This window comes from Hyperolius riggenbachi, chromosome 4, assembly GCF_040937935.1.
Source record: "Hyperolius riggenbachi isolate aHypRig1 chromosome 4, aHypRig1.pri, whole genome shotgun sequence".
NCBI lineage: Eukaryota > Metazoa > Chordata > Amphibia > Anura > Hyperoliidae > Hyperolius > Hyperolius riggenbachi.
Genome location: NC_090649.1, coordinates 439,003,093 through 439,022,296, shown reverse-complemented (window position 1 = coordinate 439,022,296; position 19,204 = coordinate 439,003,093). Strand labels below are relative to the sequence as shown.

General features: G+C 47.9%; 1 protein-coding gene across 4 annotated transcripts in view; it reads right to left on the bottom strand.

The window, feature by feature from the left end:
- The window catches only part of RTN4 (reticulon 4), a 103,894-nt gene extending 90,359 nt beyond the window's left edge, over nt 1-13,535 (bottom strand). The window contains exon 1 of one of the 4 annotated variants that reach the window (XM_068232553.1): nt 12,788-13,535. In XM_068232553.1, the coding sequence (XP_068088654.1) occupies nt 12,788-13,178 (391 nt within the window). In that variant the 5' untranslated portion in view covers nt 13,179-13,535. The remainder of the gene's footprint in view (nt 1-12,787) is intronic. The other 3 variants (XM_068232554.1, XM_068232556.1, XM_068232557.1) reach the window with 3 other exon arrangements.
- Nucleotides 13,536-19,204: the final 5,669 nt, after the last annotated feature.

Below are 19,204 nucleotides of genomic sequence, written 5' to 3'. Positions count from 1 at the left end.
TAATTTTCAGTTCAGGTTCTCTTTAACTATTCTGCATTTTTATAACTTTATCATCTCTGACTGTTTCAGCTGACAGGCAGAGCTGCCCCTGCAGAACAGGCTAAAATGCTAAGAACTACACCTCTTCTGTGCATAGTGCAGATTTCATCAGCAAGATATCAGCCCCTGTGCATAGAAATAAGGGCTGGTTCAGACGGGCGTTTTTGTGGCGTTTAACGCAGCGTTTCAGACGCAGCGTTTTTTGGGATCTACTGCCATCCCATGCAAGTAAATGGGAGCGTTTAGAGCTGGCTTTTGCAGGCTTTCATGAAAGCCTGGCAGTAGATCCCAGCGTTGCGTCTAGTCTCAAAAGCAACATGCTGCTTTCAGAGGCAGTAAACGCGAGGAAACAATAGCAGAGACCAGAACTGCTAGCCTTGAACGCTTTTCAAAAGCTAGCTTTTAAACGCTGGCGTTTAAACGCAATGCCAAGCAAAAGCTCAGCAGACGCCCGCGTGAACCAGCCCTAAAATAGGCTGCAGAAATCAGCTGTGGTGTAGTAGTAAGCAAGTCAGTTACTTCAAGTTGCAGAGGATTTCATGCTTATCCAAAGTATAACAACAATAACAATAACAACAACAAGAAGAAGAAGAGTAGCCGGTGGTAAGAAAATGTTGTGGGTCCCCTCTTCGGAGAGTATACATCTGTTCCCCAGTCCCCTCTTCTTGGATCAAGACTCCTCTTAACCACCCTGGCATTCTGATTAAATCGCCAGGGTGGCTGCGGGAGGGTTTTTTTTAAATTAAAAAAAAACTATTTCATGCAGCCAACTGAAAGTTGGCTGCATGAAAGCCCACTAGAGGGCGCTCCGGAGGCGATCATCCGATCGCCTCCGGCGCCCAGAATAAACAAGGAAGGCCGCAATGAGCGGCCTTCCTTGTTTTGCTTATATCGTCGCCATAGCGACGAGCGGAGTGACGTCATCGACGTCAGCCGACGTCCTGACGTCAGCCGCCTCCGATCCAGCCCTTAGCGCTGGCCGGAACTTTTTGTTCCGGCTATGCTGGGCTCAGGCGGCTGGGGGGACCCTCTTTCGCCGCTGCTCGCGGCGGATCGCCGCAGAGCGGCGGCGATCAGGCAGCACACGCGGCTGGCAAAGTGCCGGCTGCGTGTGCTGCTTTTTATTTGATGAAAATCGGCCCAGCAGGGCCTGAGCGGCGACCTCCGGCGGTGTTGGACGAGCTGAGCTCGTCCAGACCGCTCAGGTGGTTAAAGTGAATCCAAGCCAAGAGGGATATGGAGGCTGCCATATTCATTTCCTTTTAATCAATACCAGTTGCCTGGCAGCCCTGCTGGTCTATTTCTCTGCAGTAGTATCTGAATAACACCAGAAACAAGCATGCAGCTAGTCTTGACAGATTAGACTTTAACCACTTCACCACTGAGGGGTTTTACCCCCTGACCACCAGAGCAATTTTTTACCTTTCAGTGCTCCTTCCATTCATTTGTCTATAACTTTATTATTACTTATCCCAATGAAATGAACTATATCTTGTTTTTTTCGCCACCAATTAGGCTTTCTTTAGGTGAGACATTATGCCAAGAATTATTTTATTCTAAATGTGTTTTAATGGGGAAATAGGAAACAATGTGGGGAAAAAATTATTTTTCAGTTTTCGGCCATTATAGTTTTTAAATAAAGCATGCTACTGTAATTAAAACCCATGAAATGTATTAACCCATTTGTCCCGGGTATAAAACCATTTAAATTATGTCCCTATCACAATGTTTGGCGACAATATTTTATTTGGAAATAAAGGTGCATTTTTTTCAGTTTTGCATCCATCCCTAATTACAAGCCCGCAGTTTATAAAGTAACAGTGTTATACCCTCTTGACATAAATATTTAAAAAGTTCAGTCCCTAAGGTAACTATTTATGTTTTTTTTTTTTTTTTTTTTTTTTAATTACAAAATAAAAATAAAAATTGGGGAGTGTGGGAGGTAATGAGTTAATTTATTGTGTAAATGTAATGTTTGTATATGTAAAATGCTTTTAGGGTGTAGTTTACTATTTGGTCACAAGATGGCCACAGAGTGTTTGTTTACATGCGACCTGTAAGCGTCCGGAAGGACGCTTACAGGAAGCAGTAGGAGGCTGGGAGACTCACAATGATCTCGCTGTTTCTGAAAGAAGCAGCAGATCATTGCGGGGGCTTAGATCAACGAACGGGAATGGATTTTCCCGTTCATTGATCTCCGGGCGAGCGGGCGGCATGCACGAGCGGCGGGTGCACGCGCACGAGCGGCGGTAGCGCGGAAGGCACGGATTTCTCCGTCCCTGGTTTTTTTAGGAGGGAAAAAAGGGCCGGAGAAATCCGTACGCGTGGGGGTAAAGTGGTTAAAGTCTGAAACACCTGATCTGCTGCATGCTTGTTCAGGGGCTATGGCTAATAGTATTAGAGGCAGAGGATCAGCAGGGCTGCCAGGCAACTGGTATTGCTTAAAAGGAAATATGGCTATATATATATATATATATATATATATATATATATATATATATATATATATATATATATATATATATATATATATATATATATATATATATATATATATATATATATATATCTATCTATCTTCAGTTCCCCTTTAAGCAATACCAGTTGCCTGGCTGTCCTGCTGTTGCTCTGCCTCTAAGAGCTGGTTCACATTGGGGCGATTCTTCTGTGCTTTGCGGATCGCTGGCGATCAGCAAAGCGCTGCTACAATGTATTCCTATGAATACATTTACACTGCAGCGGTTGCGATTTTGATTAATCGCAAATGCGCTGCATGCAACGTTTTGGGGGCAATTGTGCTGTGATTCTCATTCTATTGAACCAGGGCTGTGGAGTCGGAGTCGAGGAGTTGGAGTCAAAGCAATTTTGGGTACCCGGAGGTTTCATAAACTGAGGAGTTGGATGATTTTTGTACCAAATCCACAGCCCTGTATTGAACGGGAATAACAAGCGCAAAGCGAGCAAGAATCGCGAGACTTAAAATTGCGATCCGAACGTAGACTAGCGGCACTCCGAGCGCAGAGTGTGAACTAGCCCTCATACTGTATTTCCAGTCACAGACCCTGAACAAGAATATGCAGATCAGATGTTTGACATTGTCAGATCTGAAAAGATTAGCTGCATACTTACTGCAGCCAAAGATACCATTGTTTAAAAGGGAATAAATATGGATGCCTCCATATCAATCTCACCCCAGGTTCACTTTAAACAACTGACAGATTCTTCAGGGCCTTTTGCTCATCAGCTTTCAGACACCTCACTGGAAACTGGACAGCGTACTATCCCATAGTTCAGGTGCCCGGTTGGGGCAGGACCCGATGGTCATCCAGAATATGACGGCCTGAAGACCTCCAGTGGAGCATGCAGTTTTCCGGGCAAAGAGGAGTACCTAAGAATGAAAAGGGAACAGATAGACACTCACTGGGGAAGAGTATTGTGGTATGTTTTTTGACCCTTAGGTTATACTTTGAGTCCCATGTCTGCAGTTTGGTAAAGTTTTGTTTTAGAAGCAGTATATCAGCATTCCAGCCAGGAAAACTTCAGGTGGTGGAGAGCAGGGGCTGGGTCCATGTTTCTCTAATGACATGTTTACAATAACAGCAGGCTAGAAAACCAAGCTCAACTAAAGTCATGTTAGAGACAGAGTTTCCAAAACAAGTGCAAAATATTTGGCAATTAAATCAGAAGAGCTCTGCCCAGAATTCCGCACTGCAAGAATGTGGGCCAGGCCCTCCTGAAGCTATACTACATCTGTTTCCTTTATTTTCTTTCATACCATTGTATATCAATGCAGTCTAGCTACTTCAGAAGTAACTTTAAAAAGGAACCGAAGGTGAGAGGGATATGGAGGCTGCCATATTTCCTTCTTAACAATGCCAATTGATCATCTGGCATAATTAATGTCTGAGTCAAACCCTGGAACAAGCATAAGGATAATCCAGTAAAACCTGAGTCCAAGCAACTGATCTGCTGCATGCTTGTTCAGGGTCTATGGCTAAAACTATTAGTGACACAGAATCAGTAGGACTGCCAGGCAACTGGTATTGTTTAAAAAGAAATAAATATCGCAGCCTCCATATACCTCTCACCTCGCATAAGCATGGCTCTGACCAATTTGTTTGGTAAATTTTCATACAGAGGAAGAATTCTGCAAGTCTGCAAATGCCTGGCTGAACAAGTGGCTTTTCAGTGTGGATCTCAATGACCCCCTGGATGGGGCGGATTTTACTGGGTGTGGTAGGGAATTTCAAAGGGTAGGGGCAGCATGACAGAAAGCTCTGGCTCCAAAGGTTTTGAGGTGCACTCTGGGAGCAACCAAGTTTATGGATCCTGCTGATCTGAGGTTGTGAGAGGCAGGGCTGTGGAGTCGGAGTCGTGGAGTCGGAGTCGGGCAATTTTGGGTGCCTGGAGTCGGAGTCGGGAAAAAATGCACCGACTCCGACTCCTAATGAATTTGTAACTGTAACTAAAATAGAAAATATGATAAAATGTTCTATTTCTCAGATAATAGTCATTAAAAATAATGTATATATACAGTAATAGCTGTGCTTAGTCCACAAAAATGAAATAAACCAATCAAAATTAGTTACTTGTGCTGCTTCAATAAAGCAGTCCCCGTATTTTTAGGTCAGATATACATATCGGATTGTGACTGTATATATGATGCGTACACAGGAATCTCTTATATATACTAAATAACATCTATGCTGTAAGAATAAAGCCTGATGTGTAGCTGTGTCACTAATAGAGATGGTCAATGAGATGGAAATAATTCTGCACTGATGCATGCAAATGTATGCACTCCCTTTGCTGATGAAATCAAATCATTTGATATGTTATTACAATTTGGTTTGGTGACTACAAATTAAAGGGTACCTGAGACGGATGAAAAGTAAAGTTTTATACATACCTGGGGCTTCCTCCAGCCCCCTTCAGGCTAATCAGTCCCTCACTGTCCTCCACCACCCGGATCTTCTGCTATGAGTCCTGGTAATTCAGCCAGTCAGCGCTGTCCGGCCGCATGCCACTCCCACAGCCAGGAACATTCTGCACCTGCGCAATAGTGCTGCACAGGTGTAGTATGCTCCTAGCGGTGGAGTGTGTTCATGCGCACTACGCCAGACTGGCTCAAGTACCTGGACTCATAGCAGAAGATCCAGGTGGTGGAGGAGGACAACGAGGGACTGATTATCCTGAAGGCGGCTGGAGGAAGCCCCAGGTATGTATAAAACTTTAATTTCATCTGTCTCAGGTTTACTTTGTTACACAGTAGTACTATACTCTACATATGCACTCCTCACAGAGCTGCAGGGAATCCACTGAGAATGCTGTGCACATTGAACACAGAGGTGTTGTCTGTTTACAATCTCCTCATTCCCCTGCAGAGTACCTGCACATCATTCTTACATGTACCCACACTTACATTGCCTAGGGCCTGATAGATGTTCTTTGTTCCGGTTTGTACCTTTTACAAGTACTATTACTAAGGACTAGTTTTAGTCTAAAGGGAATAAATATAGTAGTCTACATATCCTTCTCACTTCAGTTGTCTTGTAAAATTCTTAAGCGTTGGCAGTTATGAGACGAATTTCATGTTACATACTTTTAATCAACAAAATTGTAATATGCAAATTAGAGGAGTCGGAGTCATGGAGTCGGAGTCGGTGGAATCCTAAACTGAGGAGTCGGAGTCGGTGGATTTTTGGACCGACTCCACAGCCCTGGTGAGAGGTGTGGTGCAGTTTCAGCAAGTCCATCTATTCAGGGCCCAAACTGTGTGTTATGCTGGGTACACACAGCTTTTATGGCCGATTTACTGTCAGAATTATTATTTTCAACATGTCCGATTTGCTTTCCGATCGATTTTCGAGCATTTTCCGATCGATTTCCGTTAACTTTAATAGGAAATAGATTGGAAGCAAATCGGACATGTTGGAAATAATCGATCTGACAGTAAATAGACCATAAAATCTCAGTGTGTACCCAGCATTAGAACAATTCTGACACTGAATACAGACTGAGTTAGAACACAACCTTCCTATTAAGCCAGAAACGCATTATGCTACTTAGCCCATGACAGCCTCTTTACATCTCTGTCATTACTGCGCATATGGCTGCACTGGCCAACACAGCAAAAAAGCAGAACAAAGAAGTAGCCTTAGAAACATAAAGATGATCATCACACCAATGTGCTGTGGCAGGAAGCAGCAATATAGAAAATAAGTCAAACATGCTGCATCATAGCATGCTGACTTGCATTTTCCTTGCATGCTGTAATGGTATGAGTGACTCTACAACAGATCTCTACCCAACAAGGGCCGAAGCATCTTTTCACATCACTATAGAACATGTATAGGCATACATTTAGGAAGGTGTCCTAGATCAAACCTAAAGAAAACATCCACACCCAACAATTAAAAGACAACTGAAGTGAGAAGAATATGGAGACTGCCATATTTCCTTCCAAACAATACCAGTTGCCTGGCAGCCCTGCTGATCTATGTGGCTGCAGTAGTGTTTAAACACCAGAAACAAGCATCCAGCTAATCTAGTCGGATCTAACAATAATGTCAAACACCTGATCTGCTGCATGCTAGTTCAGGGTCTATAGTTAAAAATAACAGGCAGAGAAGCAGCAGGATAGCCTGGTTACTAGCGTTGCTTAAAGAGAACACGAGGCGGAGTTCTTCCATCGCAATCCATATACAGAGGCTGGGTCTGTCTATAGAGCCCAGCCTCTGTTGCTAGTTCATTTCCTTCAAAGCCCCCCCTGCGCGCTGTCAGACCCCATAAAACACAGCCACGCTGGCAACACGCAGCGTGTCGCAGCCGGCTGTGTTTATCTCAGTAATGTCAGTCTCGCCGCTCCCCCACCTCCTGAATCGCTCCGGTCCCCGACCCTTCCCTCGCCGCTGATTGGAGGGAAGGGACGCGGGCGGGGTCCGGAGCGATTCAGGAGGCGGGGAGCAGCAGAGACTGACAGTAGTGAGATAAACACAGCCGCATAGGGCGGCTGTGATTTATGGGGTCTGACAGCGCGCAGGGGGGGGGGGGGGGGGGGGGGGGGGGGGGCTTTGGAGGGAACGAACTAGCAACAGAGGCCGAGCTCTATAGACAGACCCAGCCTCTATATGGATTGCAATGGAAGAACCCCGCCTCGGGTTCTCTTTAAAAGGAAATAAATATGGAAGCCTCTACATCCCTTTCGCTTCAGTTGTCCTTTAACTCTTTGAAAGGTAGAGGGCATGTCTAAATCTCATTGCACTCACCAGAAACACTTCCAAAATAGCTCTGGCACTGTGCAAAAATCCCATTGCACACATTTAACAAACATGTCTTGTAAACACCACTAGCTCCACTTCTAGGGTAATGTGTGTGTGTGTGGGGGGGGGGGGGGGGTAGATGGGGGAAGGAAACAGACTCCCTCAAAAGGCATCCACTGGCAGTTCATTTCACAGATATCTCAGTAAGCTAGCTGAAACAATCAAGTTTCCCCTAGCCTAGGTGTATTCAGAAGGAGCAAGGTGGTTTCTCAGCAGATGAGCAATATATACATAGTTCTAAGTACTGTCAAAAGATGTTTAATATGTCTACACTAAAAAAAAAAAAAAATATAGGAACTATACAAATCCAAATGTCCAGGTCATTCCCCAAACACGATCTAAGGCAAAGAAAAGTAAAAACAAACCTCTTGGCAAAGAAAAATAGAGATTCCATGTGCTGAGTTAACTGAGTTAAAGTAAACACTTTTGGTTCTATAAACAACTCATAATCACGCAATCACACCTGATCTCAATTCAGCCTCTGCGCACCAAGTGGACAAGAATATGGCAGCACTTTGTTCACGACAGTGATAGAGCACTCCATCAATTCCAGCGGACTAGCAAAGGAAGCATATTTTTAGAGCAGCGCAATGGCTGTAGAATCACTCTGACTAACGCATATGTAGTCACATGTGCAAGTAAAGTATTTCAGCAGATATATATATATATATATATTATACACCACCTCAGTGAGCAGAAGGGATCATTAGGGTAGGAATGGGACTAGGCCAGTGTTTTGGTCAGGTGGCAACTTCAAGCATGTCAAAGACATGCAGCTTATCGCAGCAATGTCACACCTCCATTCACAGAGCTCTCACACTGAGATATTTGCAGTCACAGAACATTAGAGCATGCTTGCACAAGGGAAAAAACACGTGGCCAACAGAGTTAGTTGTGAACATTTCCAGACATCTCAATGCTGAGTGGAGACTGTTCCCTGTACAGGCTGTCCCCTACTTACAAACAGGCTCCAATCCATGAGAATTTTAAATGTGTTTGTAAGTTGACTCCTGTGTTAAAAATGGTGAAACAAGGATAAATTGTTTACTTTTGGTGATGTAGGATAAACTGTGCTTTTAATGTGTCTTAAACTACTTCTGTTTAAACATTGCTGCATCATTTAACAAATGTGTAAAACAAACAACAATGTATACTTTGTACATGAAGATAACTTTGTATCTGAAACATTGCCACTGGAGTAGTTTGTAAGTAGGGGACTATTAAAATGCCCCATTATAAAGCTGTCTGGTATGCTTATTAATCAGCATTAGCCCTCATAAATAATAAATGAAAGAGGGAGTACAACTTAAAAACAGCAACTCATTGTCACACTCAGACCAAAAATATCACCCTACAACTTACAGTATTCTGAAAGGGAACTAAAGATGACAGAAGTGCAGGCATAATCCAAACACAGAAATATGTTGGCTACAGGCCTTCACTACATGTCACACTATAACACTACATTGGAGGGGTTATCTGTACTGTCTTGGTGATTGCTGGTGACCTATTAAATTCCTGCATACTGTGACTTCGAGTATTCTGGCTGTGTGGAGATCTCCTTTACCGGGCAGAGGGGGCAAATGGCATTATGTGAGCTCAATGGGCAAAAACAACAGCACCAGAAAGGATAGCAGGGATCCAGTGTCTGTTCCTTGGAGGGTCAGCTATTGGAAAAGGAAGGTGCCATTGCACAGCTGCTGTCTAGAAATTATATTCACCAAAGGGGATGTCTGCTATAGGCAGGTTCCATTTACAGATAACAGGAGCCTGCATAATGGGTATCCCATTTATTGGGGACTGGGGAAATGACTGTATGCTCTGAAAAATGGAGAGCATCATTGACAAGACATAGGGAAACTTGCATCCTACATTTTTATTATTGGCTCCCATTATGGCACCAACATTGCATGTCCTGCTCTAGAAGCCTTTCATTGGCATACTGTATCCTAATGTTTAAGAGTCTTATTGATCAGACAGACAGCGGTTATATTTCTGCTTCAATCACTAAACACATCAAGATCTGTCAACTTGTGCCAGATCTATGGGGCCCGCAACTACTGTGTATAGTGAGTGAGCGAGCAATCATCTTATGTCAGCTCTATGGTGCGCCGACTACTGTGTCTAGTGAGTGAGCCATCATCTTGTGTCAGCTCTATTGGGCCCCAACCATTATGTATAGTGAGCTGTCATCCTATTAACTCTATTGGGCCTCGGCCCCTGTATAGTGAGCTGTCATCTTGTGTCAGCTCTATGGTACCCCAACTACTGTGTACAGTGAGCTATCATCTTGTGTCAGCTCTATGGTGCCCCAACCACTGTGTATCGTGAGCCCCAACCACTGTGTATAGTGAGCCGTCATCTTGTGTCAGCTCTATGGTGCCCCGACTACTGTGTCTAGTGAGTGAGCCATCATCTTGTGTCAGCGCTATTGGGCCCCAACCATTATGTATAGTGAGCCGTCATCCTATCAACTCTATTGGGCCCCGGCCCCTGTATAGTGAGCTGTCATCTTGTGTCAGCTCTATGGTACCCCAACTACTGTGTACAGTGAGCTATCATCTTGTGTCAGCTCTATTGGGCCCCAACCACTGTGTATAGTGAGCCCCAACCACTGTGTATAGTGAGCTGTCATCTTGTGTCAGTTCTATGGTGCCCCGACTACTGTGTATAGTGAGCTGTCATCTTGTGTCAGCTCTATGGTGCCCCAACCACTGAGTATAGTGAGCTATCATCGTGTATCAGCTCTATGGTGCCCCAACCACTGTGTATAGTGAGCTATCATCGTTTGTCAGCTCTATGGTGCCCCAACCACTGTGTATAGTGAGCTATCATCTTGTGTCAGCTCTATTGGGCCCCAACCACTGTGTATAGTGAGCCCCAACCACTGTGTATAGTGAGCTGTCATCTTGTGTCAGTTCTATGGTGCCCCGACTACTGTGTATAGTGAGCTGTCATCTTGTGTCAGCTCTATGGTGCCCCAACCACTGTGTATAGTGAGCTGTCATCTTGTGTCAGCTCTATGGTGCCCCAACCACTGTGTATAGTGAGCTGTCATCTTGTGTCAGCTCTATGGGGCTGTAATCACTGAGAATATGGTAAGAGATATCACGTATGCACTATAGAAGCACCAGATTGGGAACAGAGTTGTCATTGTCTCCTACACCATGGTAGGGGGTAGAAGCTCAATAACTGAGCAGAGCCAGTATTCTATATCCTGTTCTATGGGTGCCCCATCCAGTGGGCACAGAAGAGCTGGCATTATAGCCATGCACTATAGGTGTCCCCTTTATCGGGGAATAGTACTGCTGGTATTACATACCTGCATTTTGGGACTCACATTTACTGGACATGAGAGTTGGCATGCTACCCTATGTGGGCTCAATTTCATTCACTAATCACATGGGGACTAGCATACTACTCTATGGTGGTCCCATCCATTGGTCAAAGGAGGGAGGGGCAGTATTCTACTCTATTGTGGTTCAATTTAAAGGATGCAGGGGTGCTGACATGCAGCTTTGTTATGCATAGGGTTATCTTATTTATGCTCTACACTATTACATTTTAATGAGAACTGGCATCCAGTGTCTCCACAAGAGGGTTCATTCAACCAACACAGTGAAACTGGCACAATTTTGCTCTATGGGGTTCCCATTCTCTGTGTTGAGGAGAGGTGGCATCCCAATACATGGCAATTTAATTGATAGGGTCCAGATGAGCCCTCATGCTGCTCTATGGGGGTACCATTCATAGTAGCCAATTTGAGCCCTGCATTACAGGGGGAAAAAAGCAGGCATGCAGTCGCAACACTATGATGGTCCTTCTACCTAGCTCAGTGAAGTTCTCCAATCACAGCAAGGTCTACAACTTCAAGCAGTCCAATTACCCGAAAAGAGCGGGCATAATACTACAATCTACCTGAAACCTAGCAGTTTGAGAGTGTTCTGTCCACCCAATCCTGTTACCAGAATTTCCCTATGGACTTTCTCACATCAACCACACTAGCAACCACCGGGGAACTAAAAATTATTTTCCATGCAGGTCATTTAGAGACGAGCTGGCAACCCATTCTAAAGGGAACTCATCAGAAAGGGCACAAGGGAACTTGCATCCCATTTCCGCTCTATGGTGCAGCCTTTCATATGGCAAAAGAGCGGTTATCAAGATGAGTCTTATTTATCCAACACAGGTTGGAATTGCCTGATGCCAGATTTGTGTTCTCGATGGTTGCATGAAAGTCAAGCAACCAGGCGTTAAACACTAACCTCCTCCTCCTGTCCCCCCCCCCCCCCCCCATTGACTAAAGAGTTGTGGACATCAGAAGTGACTTAGAAATCCTCCAAGTACCAGTCTGCATAAGTCCTGTAGATCCCAGCAGCATTGTGGAGTCTTCTATGCACAGCTCTGATGCATAAAGTGACCCGATACAGGTCAGTTGACACAGGGGAGCCACACAAGGAAGCTGCAAGGTCGCTGGGAGCTGCGGGAGAGAAGACCAGCATCCGGAGGATTCATAAGTCACTTCTACTGCACAATTCTCTGCACACTGTGAAAGCAACACCCCCAGTCTTCCCCACCTAGCATGCCGCTTAATTGAGACTGCAGAGTGCTTGAGTTCCGGTTAACCAGGACTTTACTGTGCCATGTACTATGAGGGCACCATGTGTGTACTACAAAGGCCTCATTCACAGCAGGCATCATGTGTGTACACTATTAGGGCCTCATTCACAGCCGGCACCATGCGTGTGGACTGAGGGCCTCATTCACAGCCGGCACCATGCGTGTGGACTGAGGGCCTCATTCACAGCCGGCACCATGCGTGTGGACTGAGGGCCTCATTCACAGCCGGCACCATGCGTGTGGACTGAGGCCCTCATTCACAGCCGGCACCATGCGTGTGCGCTATGAGGCCCTCATTCACAGCAGGCACCATGCGTGTGCGCTATGAGGCCCTCATTCACAGCAGGCACCGTGTGTGCACGGAGAGCCTCATTCACAGCCGGCACCGTGAGGGCCTCATTCACAGCTGGCACCATGAGGGCCTCATTCACAGCCGGCACCATGAGGGTGCACTATGAGGGCCTCTTGGAAGCTCATTTGCAAGCATAATCACACCGTTTTCACACAACCTGCTATTTTCTCTCACCGCAATTGCACCATGCAGCCCTAGGGAACAAATCACAATCACGCTGAAAATTGTGCAGACCAGCGATTGCAATTTGGGCAAAAATGAATCGCATTAAATAGGGCACAGCGCTATTGCGATCGGCTTAACGACTTGCGAATCGCTTTTTAGAGTGGATTGCATGAAGTGGAAAAGCACCCTCATTGACAGCAGGCAGGCATCACGTGTCTGCACTACAGGGGGATTCACTAGTCACCAGGGATGAGCCCCCTGACCCCATGCACAGCTGCCCCTGACTCACCAACAGAGCCAGATGATGGGGGTTTGTAAGGTGCGGCCGCCGTGTCATGCTCCTCGGCCGGTGCGCTGGGGATGACCTGTGCCCGGGGGACGTCGCTGCCGATGCTGCTGGGCTCCTCTTCCTCAGGTGACGGCTCCAGGCTGTCCGAGTAGCTGGGCTGCTTGTCTTCCTCCTCCTCTTCCTTCTTGTCGGGGAAGGAGACGCTGAAGGCCGGGTGGGAATACTGTCCTGCGGTCAGGTCCAGCACGTCTTCCAGAACCTTCCAGTGGTCGGGGTGCGGCTCGCCGGTTCCGTGGTGCGGCTCGCCGGTTCCGTGGTGCGGCTGCTCCTCCGGCACCGGGGAATGGCGCTCAGCGTTGCTGGATGACACATACGGGGATTGGTCCTCCATGGCGGAGCTGCTGCTGGACAGAGTGAGAGGGCTGCCGGCTGAGGAGAAGTGCGCCACCCGTCTGAGCTGCGATAACAATACAGAGCGGAGAGGGAGGGAGGAAGGGGGAGACCCGGCGCTGCTGTGCCACGCCCTGGTGACTCACACTCTACCAGCAGTGGCTATCATCATGGCGGGGATGCTGGTGCTGCTGCAGATACCGCCCCCTCTTGCCTGAGACACAAGCAACCAGCCAGGTGGTGGGCGGAGCCAGCACTCCTTGACTGACTCACCGTCCCGCCACAGCCAGCTGTGAGGAGAAAAAAAAAGTCCAGAGTGACTGGAATACTTTCACCAATCAGAAGCAGAAGTAGGCGAGAGATGGCGGTCGCCATGGAAACCGTCACGGACCGCTACGCCTCGGCGCTTTCGAATGACAAGCGGCTCTGCCAATAGCCTGGCGCAAGGAGCCACATTCCGGAACTGGCTGAGAACAAGGCGAGAGATGTGCCGGTGGGCTCGCGCCTCGCATCCTTGAGAATTTTAGGGGTTGCCTCGGTAACAAAGTTCGTGGCCAATAGGGAAGTGATTCCCTTTTGGAATGATCGGCGTTTCAGCCAATGGAGGCGTGTTTCGTGCTGCAGCGGGAGGGCTGATAATATCACTCTAGCCGCGCCTGTGGCAGGACTGGTGCTGATGAGGCACGAGTTGTTATGCGGTGTCATGCAGCCTGATGAAGTTTTGTTGTTTGTTTTTTACGCTACTCTCTCTGACACAGCTGCTGCGCTGCATCATCTGAATTTATAGCTTGTACCCAGGGCAGCCATCAGGGGGGGGGGGGGGGGGCAACTGACACTGCAGTGAGGGGCCCCAGGCTCCAAAAGCGCTGGAAGGGCCGCATGTGCTGGGTCTGTGTCTCTCTAACTTGCATTCTGGCCAACAGGGATGGATCAGGGGGGCAGGCGGGTCTCTTGCCCCAGGCACAGTTTGTTGAATTCTTAAAAAGGCAGCAAAATTTGGATGGGGAATGGCAGTATAGGCGCCAAAACCTGACCCTTAGGCGCCAAAACCTGACCTTTGGGCGCCAAAACCTGACCTTTGGGCGCCAAAACCTGACCTTGCCCCAGGCGCAACTTGGTCTAGATCCGTCCCTGCTGGGCCACCACCTATACCTGGCTATCTATAATGGGGCTGGAACCACCAATACCTAGCTACCTACTCTGGGGCACCACCTACACCTGGCTACCTATACTGGGGCACCACCTATACTTGACTACTTATACTGGGGCGCCTATAGCTTGCAACCTATACTGGGAGCACCTGTACCTGGCTAACCTATACTGGTGCACCACCCATACCAGGCTACCTAAACTGGGGGAAACTATACCAGGCTACCTAAACCGGAGCACCACCTATAGCTGGCTACTTGTACTGGGGGAACCTATACCTGGCTACCTATACTGGGTGCACCTATGCCTGGATACCTATACTGGGGGCACCTAACCTTGGCTAGGGCAGGGGGACGAGCTGAGACAGAAGGGGACAAGAGGTAACACGGGGATAAAAGAAGCACAGGGGGAACAGAGGCGGACAAAAGAGGCACATGGAGAAAAGAGATGAGATGGGAACATGAGGTCACACAGAGGGACAGAAAAGAGGTACAAACTGAGGTGAGACAGAGGGGAACAAAAGAGGTACAGGAAGAAAGGAGAGGGGCAAAAGAGAACGGATAAAGGATAAGAACGGACCTACAAGTCCCTATCTCATTTGTTAACCGGACACTTCCTGTATTTTGCTAGTATTTGGCTCCACCCACAACACACCATGGTCACGCCCACTTTTTGCCGCATCACGCTGTGCATGCCGATATCTTCAGTGTCGAAGACATGCACATTTTTCGTCGCAGCACACTTCGCACAGGGGGACGGGGGTGGGGTGGCGAGTGGACGGGCACAACAACCAGTGGGTAGGCCCAGGGAGGGGGGCCCAGGCCTGTTGATGTGTGAGGGGCCCCAAAATTTCTAATGGCGGCCCTGCTTGTACCATTCAACTATGTTTCCCAGAACAGTGTCTCTAGGCCAGGGGTGTTGAGCATAAAATACGAAGTGGTGCAGTCACCTGGTGTCTAGTGGTCCTCCCTCCCCTGATGTCTAATGCTTCCTCTCTTATACAGTTCCTCGGTGTTTAGTGGCCCACCCTCCCACTCCTATATAGTTCACTGGTGTTTAGTGGTCATCCCTCCCCTATACAGTTCCTTGGTGTCTAGTGTGTCTCCCCCCCCCCCCCCCCTACACTATACAGTTCCATGGTGGAACCCCCCCATCCCCCATACTGTTCCCTGATGTCTCTTGCTGTGTCCCTTTCTCCTCCACATGGCTTCCCTGGTGATCTGGTCTTCATCTCCAGTATAGCTTCCCTGGTGGTCTAGAGTGGGCCAAGCACAATGCAAAGTAGGGAAACACTTGGGGCCAAATTTGATGGCTCTGAGGGCCAGATTTGGCCCACGGGCGGGCTGGAGTTTGACATGCATGCTTTAGCTCTCAGGGCAAGTGGAGTTTAAACTTAATCTCCCCGTCCTTCTCCCCAGTATAGGTAGTCAGCCCCCCATTATGTAAAGCCCAGTTTTCGAAGCCAGAGGTACCCTCCTAGTAGTTAGTGGTCCCAGGGGTGCCCAGTACTAGGTAGCCAGATGTAACCCCCAGTATATCTCACCTTTGCTGCCTGCATCTTCTCTAGAACCCTTGCATGTGATTGTGTTATAATGTTATTGTGTAAAAACATGCTGGATCACTGAGATGATGCAGGCAGCAGGTATGAAGACAAGAGGCACAGATGGCTCAGCGTCGGGACATGTAAGTTGTACACCTTTCACAATCATGCAGGGGCCCCAGGGAGCAGTCTGGGGGGTGTGGGGGAGACCTGGGGGGGGGGGCGCAGTGTTCAGGGGCAATGGCCCTCTTTGCCTGGTAGCACCAGTCTAATGCCGATTTATGCTTCCTATCGAGGCATGCTGAAATCCATCTGCACATTTGCACGGGCTCAGTCCTACTAATATCCCTCCGCCGCCTTGTCGATAGTAGCTACTACTAAGCATCCCATAGGAGCAGGTTAAAAGAAAGGTTAGGAGAGGGGTAAGTTAGGAGTAGAGAAGGGAGGTTAGTGTCAGTAGAAGAGAAGGGAGGTTAGGTGTACAGATGGGAGGATTAGTGTTAGGAGGATAGGAAAGGGGGTAGGTTAGTGTTAGGAGTGGAGAAGGGTGAGGGAGTTAGGCAGACTGGTAACATAACCTGATAAAATAGATATTTAGACACTTTAAAGTGGACCTGAACTCAGAACTCCTCTCTGCTCTAAAATATACACACCAGCATAATAACCTTTAACAAAAGACATTTCTCTGTTACTGCTGATACAAATCCTAAAATAAATCTGCACAGTTTCTACTTCCTGATTCATGGAAGCAGACATATTGTTTACAGCCTGTACTTTCAAATGGGCCTATCTCCCATAGGCAGTCATGTGACACGGGGAGTAGAGTTGGGCCGAACCTCCGATTTTAGGTTCGCGAACCTGGTTCGCGAACTTCCGCGGAAGGTTCGGTTCGCGTTAAAGTTCGCGAACCGCAATAGACTTCAATGGGGATGCGAACTTTGAAAAAAAAAATAATTATGCTGGCCACAAAAGTGATGGAAAAGATGTTTCAAGGGGTCTAACACCTGGAGGGGGGCATGGCGGAGTGGGATACATGCCAAAAGTCCCCGGGAAAAATCTGGATTTGACGCAAAGCAGCGTTTTAAGGGCAGAAATCACATTGAATGCTAAATGACAGGCCTAAAGTGCTTTAAAACATCTTGCATGTGTATACATCAATCAGGTAGTGTAATTAAGGTACTGCTTCACACTGACACACCAAACTCACCGTGTAACGCACTGAACACAACAGGTATGCAGTGGCGGGTTCACAGAACAGGTATGCAGTGGCAGGTTCACTGAACACAACAGGTATGCAGTGGCGGGTTCACTGAACAGGTATACAGTGGCAGGTTCACTGAACAGAACAGGTATGCAGTGGCGGGGTCACTAAACAGGTATACAGTGGCGGGTCCACTGAACAGAACAGGTATGCAGTGGCGGGCTCACTGAACACAACAGGTATGCAGTGGTGGGTTCACTGAACAGGTATGCAGTGGTGGGTTCACTGAATAGGTATGCAGTGGTGGGTTCACAGAACAGGTATGCAGTGGTGGGTTCACAGCACAGGTATGCAGTGGTGGGTTCACTGAACAGGTATACAGTGGCGGGTCCACTGAACAGAACAGGTATACAGTGGCGGGTTCACTGAACAGAACAGGTATACAGTGGCGGGTTCACAGAACAGGTATGCAGTGGCAGGTTCACTGAACACAACAGGTATGCAGTGGTGGGTTCACTGAACAGGTATACAGTGGCGGGTCCACTGAACAGAACAGGTATGCAGTGGCGGGTTCACTGAACAGAACAGGTATACAGTGGCGGGTTTACAGAACAGGTATGCAGTGGCAGGTTCACTGAACACAACAGGTATGCAGTGGCGGGGTCACTAAACAGGTATACAGTGGCGGGTCCACTGAACAGAACAGGTATGCAGTGGCGGGTTCACTGAACACAACAGGTATGCAGTGGTGGGTTCACTGAACAGGTATGCAGTGGTGGGTTCACTGAACAGGTATGCAGTGGTGGGTTCACAGAACAGGTATGCAGTGGCGGGTTCACTGAACAGGTATGCAGTGGTGGGTTCACAGCACAGGTATGCAGTGGTGGGTTCACTGAACAGGTATGCAGTGGTGGGTTCACAGCACAGGTATGCAGTGGTGGGTTCACAGAACAGGTATGCAGTGGTGGGTTCACAGCACAGGTATGCAGTGGTGGGTTCACAGCACAGGTATGCAGTGGTGGGTTCACAGCACAAGTATGCAGTGGTGGGTTCACAGAACAGGTATGCAGCCAGACAGGAACACGTTAAAGGGATACTGTAGGGGGGTCGGGGGAAAATGAGCTGAACTTACCCGGGGCTTCTAATGGTCCCCCACAGACATCCTGTGTTGGCGCAGCCACTCACCGATGCTCCGGCCCCGCCTCCAGTTCACTTCTGGAATTTCTGACTTTAAAGTCAGAAAACCACTGCGCCTGCACGCCCGTGTCCTCGCTCCCGCTGATGTCACCAGGAGTGTACTGCGCAGACACAGACCATACTGGGCCTGTACAGTACGCTCCTGGTGACATCAGAGGCAGCGAGGACACGGCAACGCAGGCGCATTGGATTTCCAACTTTAAAGTCTGAAATTCCAGAAGTGAACCGGAGGCGGGGCCGGAGCATTGGGGAGTGGCTGCGCGGGCACGGGATGTCTGCGGGGGACCATTAGAAGCCCCGGGTAAGTTCAGCTTATTTTCCCCCGACCCCCCTACAGTATCCCTTTAAGCCTAACTAATCTTTACCTGAGAGACAGTCTGCAGCAGCTCGCCCTACTCTCACTAACGCAGGCAGCACACGAGTGACCGTAATGGCCGCCGCTGCCTGCCTTATATAAGGGGGGTGGGGCTCCAGGGGCTAGTGTAGCCTAATTGGCTACACTGGGCCTGCTGACTGTGATGTAGAGGGTCAAAGTTGACCCTCCATGTGCATTATGGGGCGAACCGAACTTCCGCAAAGGTTTGCCTGCGGGACGCGAACGCGAACCACTGAAGTTCGCATGGAACCGTTCGCAGGCGAACCGTTCGGCCCAACTCTAACGGGGAGATCAAATTACAAATAGTGATTAGACACAAATGAGGGGGAATTACACTGGCTAAACTCTCTAAATACATACAGGGTGCATTTCTGTTATGTTTTCCTTGTGTCTTGTGCAAGAGTTCAGGTCCACTTTAACCGATTGACACGACCGGGTAGTAAAACTCAACAAAGTAGAACAACTCGGCACATCCCTGTTGTTACTCAGATTAACTGCCACATGTTTGACAGTACAAAGTTAATAGTAACTGCATTCAGATTGATATTAGATCAGATTCCTGCT